At 31.5% G+C, this 13,193-nt stretch overlaps 2 protein-coding genes across 2 annotated transcripts; both read left to right on the top strand.

Moving 5' to 3' along the window:
• The first annotated feature begins 5 nt into the window (after positions 1–5).
• Positions 6–3,580, top strand: LOC114193276 (proteasome subunit beta type-7-B). Its single transcript, XM_028083004.1, has 9 exons — positions 6–160; positions 333–493; positions 1,083–1,224; positions 1,366–1,462; positions 1,543–1,612; positions 1,712–1,816; positions 2,273–2,371; positions 2,465–2,552; positions 3,249–3,580. The coding sequence occupies exons 2-9, from the start codon at positions 353–355 to the stop codon at positions 3,320–3,322; spliced, it is 816 nt and encodes a 271-aa protein (XP_027938805.1). The 5' UTR covers positions 6–160; positions 333–352; the 3' UTR covers positions 3,323–3,580.
• A 1,742-nt stretch (positions 3,581–5,322) lies between these two features.
• On the top strand, positions 5,323–9,262 carry LOC114195187 (pentatricopeptide repeat-containing protein At3g06920). The gene is made up of 3 exons (XM_028085577.1): positions 5,323–5,347; positions 5,454–8,284; positions 8,773–9,262. Exons 1-2 carry the CDS (start codon positions 5,323–5,325, stop codon positions 8,144–8,146), a joined length of 2,718 nt encoding a protein of 905 aa, XP_027941378.1. The 3' UTR covers positions 8,147–8,284; positions 8,773–9,262.
• The last annotated feature ends 3,931 nt before the right edge of the window (positions 9,263–13,193 follow it).

Below are 13,193 nucleotides of genomic sequence, written 5' to 3'. Positions count from 1 at the left end.
TCAGATTAAATCTGACGGTGCAGGTGAAAAGGGAGCATGATGGACCCAAACTAAGAACTGCCTTGGTAGATACTGCACTTTGCATAAATTTCCATACGGCGGAAGAAGAGGTTCTTCTGATAATCACCGTTCATTTGAAAAACCTGCGCAGTTCCTTACTGTGAGTTTCGTTTCGTTTCGTTTCGTTTCATCTTAATTCTTTTTTTCTTTCTCTTTTCTCTTTTTCCCTTCTCAGTTTTCAAAGCCCTAGGTTTTCAGAGCATCGCGTTTTTATCTTCTTTTTTGTTGAATTGGGAACAGTTACTTCATGTTCTAGTGAATTGGTTTTGCAGGGTCGATTCGCATTTCGAACATGTCTCCGTCGTTGGATCTTCCTCCCAAGGGTGGCTTCAGTTTTGATCTATGCCGAAGAAATGCAATGCTCGAAAGCAAGGGTCTCAAGGCCCCAACCTTCTTGAAAACTGGGACCACTATTGTCGGTTTAGTTTTTCAGGTTTGGAATCCGCCACTCTTCTATCTGGTGTCTTACTACTGTTATGACGTATTTCTTCGTCGCGGTGGTTTATATTTTTGTTGAGGTTTACTTGTTCTCTACAAGGGTTTGTGTTCACTCTTTGTTTGCTTCTTTATTTATCGTGACTTTGTAACTGAGATTGCGAGTGGTTTCCCATAGAATCATGGATCCAAGATGTGAAATCATTGTTCGGCTTGGGAATGTTGTATGAATTAAATAATTTGTTCTTGTTGTCTTTCCTTCTGCAGATGAAGAAGTTTATCTTAAGTAAATGTTAAGAGTTTAGTTGAATTGAGTGTTGATGGTTGGGTAGATTTGCTTAGGTTGTGAGGTATTGAATGCTTAATTATTATTATTTTTTTGTTATGGCAATAGTTGGTTCTGAAATTGTGCATTGTTTTATAGGGAGAGAATATGGTAAGCCTAGACTGGCTCTGGATATCTTATTTTTATGTTTCGGAAATGTTGCATTAAGTAGGAATGTTATTCCTTTCCCTCTTGTATTTTAATGTTTAATTTGTATATTATATCCAAAGTTGAATTTTCTCATGTAATAAATTTGCCTCAGGATGGAGTCATTCTTGGAGCTGATACTAGAGCAACTGAGGGACCTATAGTTGCTGATAAAAACTGTGAGAAAATTCATTATATGGCACCCAACATATATTGCTGTGGAGCAGGCACAGCTGCTGATACAGAGGCCGTAACAGGTATTTGTGTTAAATGCATCTTTCTTACGCATTTTTGCGTTATGCCTTATGGGTAGTTGCATATGGATCATCTTTAGTTTTTGCTTGATGTTATTAGTATAGTAGAACAGTTGAAAATGTGAAGTTTGTTATTTACTGTAGACATGGTTAGCTCACAGCTGCAACTACATCGTTATCACACTGGTCGAGAATCACGAGTTGTTACAGCTCTGACTCTTCTTAAAAAACACCTATTCAAGTTGAGTTTCAGAACTTGCTCATGAGGTAAATTTTCTCTCTATCAGCGACTGGATCTGACTCTTTTAAACCATTGTGCAGTTATCAAGGTCATGTCTCCGCTGCTCTAGTGCTTGGTGGGGTTGATATCACTGGACCTCATTTGCATACAGTTAGTTCATTGCTTAAAACTTTTCTGTTATACTCAAGTTTCCTTGTTTTGAATGCCTATAGTTCAATTTCTCATTATCTTTGATGACTTGTTTTACAGATTTATCCTCATGGGTCTACTGACACCCTTCCATTTGCAACAATGGGATCAGGTTCACTTGCTGCAATGTCTGTATTTGAATCCAAGTACAAGGAAAATTTGAGTGTAAGTAAGCATATTAAGGAACAGAATTTACTATAGTAGTTTTTAGGAAAGACACCTTTTGTTAGAGGAGTTCATTTGGTAGATTTTCGTTAAGTGGTGGTGCCATGGTGGAATGGTGTGATGGATTTTTTTTCCAGCTGCCATATGCAATTTGCAAAGCGAGGTCTGCTATAACAGTTCCGTAGACCACAATAAAATGTTTGTATGTGGGAGTTTTGGCCTTCTGCCATTGATAACACTGGTTTGATTGCGTTCTGTCAAGAAGTTGTTCAATTTATAATCATTTCAATGGAGTGGTATGAAGCAAATATGTCAATTTCAATTCTAAATGTGAAACTGCTCATTGTATTTGTTACAATTGATAATTGATACTGGTGACGTTTTTAACTTATAATGTCAAAATGCTGAAATTTAGTAGAAATTTTAATTTGATATCAACATTTTGATGTGGTGTAGAGGGATGAAGGCATACAGATAGTTGTTGAGGCAATATGTGCTGGTATTTTTAATGACTTGGGAAGTGGAAGTAACGTTGATGTTTGTGTGATAACTAAGGTCAGTGCCTTCATGCTCAATTCTGCAGTTTGTTCTTTGAGGAGAGCCATCTAACTTAAATTTCTATGCAATTTCTTCACTAATGCTTCACAGGGAAACAAGGACTATCTCAGGAACCACCTTCTACCAAATCCACGCACCTATGTCAATCCAAAAGGCTTTGAGTTCCCCAAAAAGACAGGTTTGTTGCAAACTCTGTCAATTTATTGTACTTGAACTGCAACAACTCTTATGGTTTTGCATAGCATTGTGTAAACTGTCAACTGTTTGTAGTCTAGTATGACATTGTGTGTCACCATGTGAACATTATATTTTGGGAATTTTGTGTTGTGAAGTATTCGAAGTTAGATAATAGCTGAAGTTTTGCAATTTCCTTTCAAATTCTAGTAATTTGCATTTTGCCGCCTTGTAAGTCCTATTTGAACTATCTTCTTGAACTGATGAGTTAACATTGTGTGAATAGCCTCTTTTGTTGCTATTTCTTTAAATAATTGGGTACTTGACGGAGTTTCGAATTTGATGTACATGTTTTTCGAATTAAAGAATCTAAGGTACCTAATAGCTGGACATATGTTAGGATGAAATGGTAACACATATGTCAGGCCATATATGGAGGGCAGGGGAAAAATGCGATGGTTAAGGATTTTATGAGCATTTACAGTGTGACAACCTGTACGTGTATGTGTTAGGAAAGTAGCTGAGAATGGAATCAGTTAGGATTCCTTCTGAGGGTTTGAGAAGATAGTAAAACACTGAATTACCTGGCTTTTTCTGTGTGTTTGCACATCCTTATTCTGCTTCCTTTTTTCTTTCTTCAATCAGATTAGAAAATGTTCCTGGTTTTGTACTAAATATAAATATAAATTCTTCATTGCAGAGGTCCTCTTAACAAAAATTACCCCGTTGAAGGAGAAGGTTGAAGTGATTGAAGGGGATGCTATGGAAGAGTAACGATCTTCCCAAAAAAATAGTTGGTGTTTGAGTATGAAAACTTAGTCAATGGCTGTGATATTTAATTGTTGTACTGTCAGAACTTTGGCTTTTATTACCAATTTTTTTTTGAATTTAATTAGATTGTTGCAAGTTATTTGGTCAAATCTCAAGTTAGTTGGATTGTCGCGAGAAAATGCTCATTAACAAAACTCCAAATAGAAGCAAATAAGCACCGAATAGCTCTATACAATTTGAATGATGAAAAATGTTTTTTTTAATTATTTTTTTATTTATCAAGTTTATATATATATATATATATATATATATATATATATATATATATATATGCAGAAACGGTGTCTAACGATATTAACTTTGTTGGTAAACTTATACAATAAGGAATCAATATTTTGTAAACAACTCTCTAAGGAGCAAATTGTATATCTATCACTATAGGTGACAAAAGATATGCTTGATCTTTGCCATCAAAATAAATTCCATTCAATGTATACCAATGTAGTTATTTAATTAATTTCCATTGTTGTCATCCTAGTTAAATTCTTTGAAGATAATTGTGTTATTTTGGGGAAAGAGTGAGTGTTTACTATTTTTTGGGAACAGTGTAGTGTGAATAACACAGTGGCATGGACATAACTGGTCTTATCTTTCAGTTCCACATGGCTTGGGTTTGAATTATGGGATTTTTTTCTGTTAATAAGCACTTGATATGGTATACATTTCTAAGGTTGTTGGCTTTCGTCTAAACTTTGGATTGTGAAAAACATGAGAATAAGTAATATTATATTTATTTACCTATTATTATATGTATTAATTTCAACCTGTTATTATCATATTCTGAATCCCTGTACTAATTAGTATATTGAATTAAGTTCAATAGCCCAGTTTGCTTATGAATATACAAATTTTTGGTCTTAAAGAGTTAAACTATTTATTAACATTATTTACGACTTTTTTTTATCTATATATTTGTTGGTTTCCTACATGTAAACAAAACCAATACAATTCTTTTTTTATACTAATTCAAATGTTAAAATATTTTCTAATATTGACATACACATCGGAAAACATTAAGATAATTTGAATGATACAAGTGATAATACTGGTGACATTATAACTCAATTTAATATTATTTTTTAAAATATATTTAAAAAACATTCAATTTTTCAAACAATATTAGTACTCAAATAATAGTATTAATTGAAAATAAATTATATGTAATAGTTTTGTTATACTAATAAATACGTAGATGGTGTAAATGGTGTAAATGTTGTATTTGTCTACACTTATCTTTGTAACATGAGAAATAACATTTGTTTGAGTATACAAAAGGTTGGATATTTGGGAAATATGAAAAGTAAATCACAACTTTAAATAATAGAAAGACTAAAATTTAGTAAATAAAAATGATAACTCACTTTAGTGCATCGACACGTAGTGACTGCTGACATCAATGTTTTTGTTAAGATTAATAAATATTTTCGAACCTCATTATTATATAATTTAAGGGTTAATTAAGAAACCAATATATTTCAGTTGAATATTTAATTAAACAAAATTAATATTAATTTAAACTATAATTTACTGATATTATCATTTGTGTTATGAACACAAATCATGCAGTGTAAATATAAAATAATTTTATACTATCAATTAACTAAGATTACTATAAGCAGACAATTAAAATATTTATTGTAAAATTAATTAATAAATTTATGATATAATAATTTAGGTTGAAATCGGTATAAAATTGATGTGCAGCCTATGCATAAGCGGTGTTTCTAAGTCCAAGTTTTACTATAACTCAGAATCAGTTAATTGTAGCAGGAGAGAAAAGAAAAGAATAAGCACGTTACAAACGAGAACAAGGTTCGTATAATTCGTATGTTTGTTCACTTGCAACTATACAACTAAAATACAGGTCTAGTTCATGGTCTACCCTGTTTCTCTCCAATTACTTTGTTCGTATCTATCATTTCAGATTTGAAGTGTGTGAGCACATGAAGATTCTCTCAAGGGCCCAAGGTCGTCTTTTTTGTTTCTTCCTCTTAGATAATTGCATTCTTAGTATCATATGTATACCCGTTTCACGGTTGCCTTTTGTAATCTGATTTTTATTTTTTGGTTGCAGTTCTAAAGTTTCGGTTTGCTCTTAAATGTGGGAAAATAGACCCTTTGTCTTGCAAGTTTTCATCCTCTTTTTCAAATGGGTCTTCGTCTGAATCGTATGGGAAAGCTAAAGTTGATTCCTTTATGGATGATACCTCCCATTCCCAAGACGATGCTTTGAAATCGGAGGCCATGAGGAAGACAGTGCATGATGTATGCCGGGTCTTGGACACTGGTCCCTGGGGACCTGCCCTTGAGGACGCCCTCAACACGTTTGATGACATGCCTCAACCAGAATTGGTAGTTGGAGTAGTAAGGAGGTTGAAGCATGTGAAGTTGGCATTGCAGTACTTTCGGTGGGTGGAGACAAAGACTGAACGGCCGCATTGCCCTGAAGTGTACAACGCACTTCTCATGCTCATGGCCAGGACAAGAAATTTGGACTACTTGGAACAGATTCTTGAAGAAATGGGTCAAGCTGGATTTGGACCCTCTAATAATACTTGTATCGAGTTGGTTTCTAGTTTTATCAAGTCTCGGAAGCTAAGAGAAGCTTTTGGTGTTATTGAAACTATGAGGAAGTTCAAGTTTCGCCCTGCTTATTCGGCTTATACCACACTGATTGGTGCTCTTTCTGCAGCTCATGAAGCCGATCTCATGCTCACTCTCTTGCATCAAATGCAGGAAATAGGTTATGAGGTAAGCGTACATTTGTTTACCACACTTATTCGTGCTTTTGCCAGGGATGGCCGCATTGATGCTGCTCTATCCTTGCTGGATGAGATGAAGAGTAACTCCTTTAATGCTGATATTGTTCTCTATAATGTATGCATTGACTGTTTCGGAAAAGTTGGTAAGTTGGATATGGCTTGGAAATTCTTTCATGAAATGAAATCACAAGGGTTGATACCTGATGACGTGACATATACTAGTATGATAGGGGTTCTTTGCAAGGCTGAGAGGTTGGATGAAGCTGTAGAGTTGTTTGAAGAGCTTGATAGAAACAGAAGTGTCCCTTGTGTTTACGCTTATAATACCATGATAATGGGTTATGGTTCAGTTGGGAAATTTGATAAAGCATACAGCTTACTTGAGAGGCAAAAGAGAAAAGGATGTATACCTACTGTAATTGCCTATAATTGCATTCTGACTTGCCTCGGAAGGAAGGGAAAAGTTGAGGAAGCATTTAGAGTCTTTGAAGAAATGAAAATAGATGCAGCACCAAATCTTGCAACCTACAATATTTTAGTTGACATGCTTTGTAAGGCAGGGGACCATGAAGCTGCTCTGAAAGTTCGGGACTCCATGAAAGAGGCTGGCTTATTCCCTAATATCATGACTGTAAATATTATGATTGATCGACTATGTAAAGCTCAAAGACTTGATGAAGCTTGTTCCTTATTTTTAGAATTGGACCATAAAGTTTGCACCCCTGACACAGTCACTTTTTGTTCACTTATTGATGGCCTAGGCAGACATGGCAGGGTGAACGATGCCTATATGCTTTATGAAAAGATGTTGGATTCTGATCAGACTCCAAATGCGGTGGTGTATACATCTCTTATTAGGAATTTCTTCAAGTGTGGTAGGAAGGAGGATGGTCACAAAATCTATAAAGAGATGATGCATAGGGGCTGTTTTCCTGATTTGATGCTCCTTAATAATTACATGGATTGTGTTTTCAAAGCTGGTGAAATTGAGAAAGGGAGGGCTTTGTTTGAAGAAATAAAGGCTCGGGGTTTAACTCCTGATGTTCGGAGCTACTCAATTTTAATTCATGGTCTTGTGAAAGCAGGATTTTCTAGAGAAACATACAAGTTGTTTTATGAGATGAAGGAGCAAGGACTACATTTGGACACCCGCGCTTACAACATTGTTATTGATGGATTTTGCAAGTCTGGAAAGGTCAACAAAGCTTACCAATTACTGGAGGAAATGAAGGCAAAGGGTCTCCCACCAACAGTTGTAACTTATGGTTCAGTCATTGATGGACTTGCCAAAATTGACAGACTTGATGAAGCATATATGTTATTTGAAGAAGCAAAATCAAAAGGTGTTGATTTGAACGTTGTGGTCTATAGTAGTCTTGTTGATGGGTTTGGGAAGGTTGGAAGGATTGACGAAGCATATCTAATTTTGGAGGAGTTGATGCAGAAAGATCTGACTCCAAACACGTACACATGGAACTGCTTACTTGATGCATTAGTGAAAGCTGAAGAAATTGATGAATCTCTTGTGTGCTTCCAGAACATGAAAAACTTGAAATGCCCTCCGAATGAAGTAACATATAGTATTATGATAAATGGTCTTTGTAAGGTTAGAAAGTTTAATAAGGCCTTTGTTTTTTGGCAAGAAATGCAGAAAGAAGGGTTAAAACCAAATACTATCACATACACTACCATGATTTCGGGACTCGCAAGGGTTGGGAACGTTCTCGAGGCAAAAGACCTCTTTGAGAGATTTAAGTCAAGTGGGGGCATACCTGATTCAGCTTGCTATAATGCTATGATTGAAGGATTAAGCAATGCCAATAAGGCAATGGATGCATATACACTTTTTGAGGAAACTCGACTTAAAGGCTGTCGTATATATAGTAAAACATGTGTTGTTCTTTTAGATGCTTTGCATAAGGTGGATTGTCTTGAGCAGGCAGCGATTGTTGGTGCTGTGTTGAGGGAAATGGCAAAGTCTCAACATGCAACAAGATTGTCTTGAGAACAGGTTGTATATATTGTACGCCGAATTAAGTGGTGGTCTTCTCAGAAAGTGCTTGCGTTGATAACCCTTTTCCCACTGATTATGCAAATTCTGAGACAAAGCAAGAAATTTTTATGTCCCAGTTCTTTTGGAAAGGTATATGGTCCTAGCCTCAAAGGGAATTCTTACTAATTACAATAGTTATTCAAATTCCAAAGTATCCGGCTGCTTCATGTAAATGAGTTTTGATTGTTTTATGCTACACATCGTTCTAACTTTTACCAATACTTAGTATGTGTTTCAGATTCACATGGACATTCATGTTTGATAATTTTCCTGGGAACGAATGTCTATAACTTCATTTGTTTGTGTGATGTACATATGTGCCACATGTTGTAATCTGTTTGGAAGATTGTAATATTCCATATTGTATTATTTAGATTCTTATACATGTTGGAGCAATATATTTTATGATTATAAACAGGATAATAGTCATGCAGTGGTCGATATGCTATGTCCATGTTCTCAAATCACCTTGTTAACTTATGTTTTTTATGCTTGTTTGAGGCATGGGTATAAATGTTCTAAACCATGGATTCTGAGCCTTCATTATTATTCTTAATGTGTTATAAATTTTATTGCAGGGGGGAAGTTCCCAATTGATTTCTCTCTCCTGTAACTTTTTCCCATTGTTGGAAGGACATTAACTCAAATTTGACTGGCAATGGAGTGTCTACAGGTTCTATCTATACTGAGTTAAATGGAAGTTGGAGGCCATTTTTTTACCAGTCTCACTCATTTGTCAACTCCTCTTCGATGATTCATTTTCATACACTTTAAATTTTCTTACCAAAGTAATTGGAAGTTCAGGAAAAGTATATTTATATTTTACATGATGTTATTGGAATGTAATGATTTTGGCATCATTTGAGATTTATTTCAATGTTGTGACAAGTTGCTGTAATGACATTTGATGTTGGGTGCCAATAAATGTAAAGGTGGAAAGGGGAAAAAAGTGAAAGAGAAAATGTAATAAAAACTGTGATGAGAAAGTAAGAGTGAAATAAGAATGTGATTATGAAAAAAAAGGTGAAAGAGAATACTGTGCTTATGGATCTAATCTTGAGCTATTTCTCTATCAAGTCCTTATTCTATTATTGACTGACAGCCATTTTTTTTCATATCTTTTTGTATTTGTCTCATAAGCTCTTTTTCACTCTTTCATTTGGGTTTTGGAACAAAAAGATAATTTCCTTATTTGAAACATAATTTTGTTTTGTATTTAAAACTATTCCGTAATCTCATACTTTTTGTATCTTTATATAATAATAATGTTGATAACTGTAATAGGTATGTGAAATGGTTTAGGGTTTAGGATGGAATGGTCTCAATTTTGTTTATTTGTTTTTTCTCTCTTTAAGATGAGTGGATTTCTTTTATGTTCAAGTTTAGTTATTTTTAAACTTCAGCTATTATACTTTTAAAATATTTAATTTCATTAGTTTCTTTTTGTTAAAGTAATTATAGAAAATACAGAAAATACAGTTTCTTTTAGGTATTAAATAGTATTTGGTATTAGAATTAAAATGCGTTAAATAATCTAAATATCTCGAATGTCAATATAAAATAAAAATATTGTTTAACACGATAAAACATGAACATATAAAACAGTTTTGACTATTAAAAAGAATTTAAAATTAACGTTGAATGAATCTAGAGGAAAGAAATTGTATATAGATATAACTGTAGAGATTTAGATTTAAAGGTTATATAAATTAAATGTGGATGTTTTGATCAAACGCAATCTCCACAACTATAATATTTGTTTGCTCATAATTACTGATATTGTAACGGTTAAAATGATCAAAATCTAATATTTTCCTTTCATCAATTTGAAAAGAAAATAAATTAATTTAGAATATTTCAGTAATAGGTAGAATTCAAATATATGAGGATCACATATAAAGAAGTACATGTAGTTAAAAAAAGATTTCGGCCTACCTTCAACGTTCAAATTAATTGAGACGGATAATATATAAATATTCTGAAATAAATGTGATAATATTTTAAATAATAATAAAATACAAACATCAGTAAATTATTTGAAATATATTTATGTTGTATGTACATAGAAATGTTATATTACACTAAAATTCAAATAAAAACATATAATATCCTCCAAAATCTTACCTGATTTAAATCTACAAATTCATCCTTTTACCCGACTCAACCATCTTTCTTCAAAAAAATATACAACAGAAAGAAAATGTTTGTTAATTAAGGAAAGCGAAGAATAATCGAAAGAAAGTGGTTATAACATTTTTTAATTCAAACACGGCGCTGCAATTCATATTAAGGAGATTTTTCTTTTTTTTTTATCCACATTTTATAATATTCATTTTAATTATTTTAAAAATTAATTATTTTATAAATAATTTACTTTTAATATTTTTTTACATATTTTATTTTGTCTTAAATCATTAATTAAATTTATTTTACATATTTTCTTTTTAATTTTATATTTAACAATTATTTTAAAAATTATATATTTATTATTAATCATAATTTAACTTTTTTAAAAATTAAAAAATACAAATACACGTGCATTATCGTGCTTTTGTAATCGCTAGTTAAGTGTAATGTTAATGGAAAATTTGTGTGTACACTTTTCAAAATTCTCATTCTTCATGCGGCTCTCACACTTCTCTCTAGTCATACCAAATAGCCTCATGGTACCCGCCACCTTCTTATGCAACGCAACACCATTTATCACCGGTACGAAATGGGTTTGTGAGATTAATTGGCGTTTAACCGGGTTGATCATCCCTTTCGTTGTATCCCTTATCTTCTTCTCTCTCCATTATTCCTCCACTTCGAACGGTTTTAAAGTTTTTTACCCGTTAAGTTTTTTCTCCGACTCCCTTTTTCCGGCGAGAGTAAGCATGTTTTGAATAAGGAAGAGTTGCTGCGGTTGAAAATTGCGATGTGTTTGGTTGGTGGCACTTGGAGGTTCTCCATAATTGAAAATATACTCAAAGAGTACCCGAATTTGGATTTTTTCTCCACAGTCCATTGGATTCGGACACATTCAAGTTATCAGTTATCGCTCTTGAAGTCTGCGCCAAATGTTGCCGCCGTTTGAATCTTCCACCCTCAGCCGTTGCTGGAGAACGAGTCTTATGTTCGAGTCCTCACCGCGCACAACTCGACCAACTGCATCCAGATAATTTTCGCCGCTGTTTTTTCTCTACTTTATTTATTATATTTTGCTTGATAAGTAACAAGGTAAAGTTATAGTGTTTCTGCAACAGGTGAAACCAGATTACTCCAATCTATGAGATCTATATCTACTAATATGTTTAACGTGACTTTATTTAAAAATATGTAATATAATTTTTAGTAAAATAAATAAATCTTGTAATAAATATAAAAAAACTCCCAAATTCAGATAATACTATTTATCTTTATATCAAAAGAATTATTTTATAATTTTTTTTTAAAATAGCAAGATAACAATTAGTCATATATAAAATATTAATCTTATAACAATTAATAATTATGTTTTATTTAAATTGTTGTAATTAGTAACACTCTCATACTTTATGGTTATAATTTATATCCATTTTTACTATGATTTTTTTTATAGATTATTATTATTATTATTATATAAATTATCCTTTTTATGACAATAATTTTTTCTATTGAATTTAAAATTGATTGTATTTTATATCATTATTTATTTTCAATCTGCACACCGATGTATACCAACTAATTCGAGCATGGATGTTTTATTTTTTAATTTAATATTTGGATTAAAAAATAAAAAATATAATTATTACCTATTTTTTTATATTTGATATCTTGATTAAGAAATAAATAATATAATGTTTTTTAAATTTAATATTCAGATTAAAAAAATAAAAAAATATATTTATTATTGACTATTTTTTATATTTAATATCTTGATTAAGAAATAAATAATATAATTAATTTTATGTTTGACGAAAATATTTTTTTATATTATTATCTATAACAAAGCAATGGAGGCCTTCACTTCCTTCTTCGATTCAAGAAACCGATGGAACTACGGTACGCTCAAGAACACTTCCGTCTCAACTATCCCCTCGTTCAATATCACCTCAAGAAGGTTCCCTTCTAATTTCTACCTTTTTATGATTCATTTCATTTTTTTCTTCAATTACCCCAAAAATGTGGATTTCTTAAAGCTCTGAATATTGTTTTAAAATGTGTTTATTTATGAGTAGTTTATTTTGTTTTGTGTGTATTGATATCTATTTTATAATGATGTTTAACAAGATTTTATTTAAAAATGTGTGATGTAATTTTTCGTAAAATGAATAAATCTTGTAATAAATATTAAAAAGTTTACAAATTCAGATAATATTATTTATGTTTATATTAAAAAAAATTATTTTATAATTTCCTTTAAAATAGTTAGATAACAATTAGTCATATATAAAATATTAATCTCAGAACAATTAATAATTATGCTTTATTTAAATTGTTGTGATTAGTAACACTCTCATACCTTATGGTTATAATTTATATCCATTTTTACTATAGTTTTTTTTTTTTATAAATTATTATTAATTATACAAATTGTCCTTTTTATGACAATAACTTTATTATTGAATTTAAAATTCATTGTATTTTATATCATTATTTATTTTCAATCTGCACACCCGATGTATACCAACTAATTCGAGCACGATGTTTTTTTTTAATTTAATATTCAGATTAAAAAAATAAAAAAATATAATCATGACTATTTTTTTATATTTAATATCTTGATTAAGAAATAAATAATATAATTAATTTTATGTTTGAAAAATATTTATTTATATTATTATTTATAATAATATATAAAGATGATTCTCTCTTTTATTTTTAACTGTTATTCTAAAAATCCTGTTTTGTCTTAATACCGTTAACATTATTGATATTTAAAATGATTTACAAAATTAAATATTTATATTTATATTAAAATTTAGTGGTAAAAGTCATTAATTAAGTTAATACCAAACTGATACATATGAACGAAAGT

Source organism: Vigna unguiculata, chromosome 8 (assembly GCF_004118075.2).
Source record: "Vigna unguiculata cultivar IT97K-499-35 chromosome 8, ASM411807v1, whole genome shotgun sequence".
Classification (NCBI taxonomy): domain Eukaryota; kingdom Viridiplantae; phylum Streptophyta; class Magnoliopsida; order Fabales; family Fabaceae; genus Vigna; species Vigna unguiculata.
This window is presented reverse-complemented; position numbering and strand designations above follow the sequence as displayed.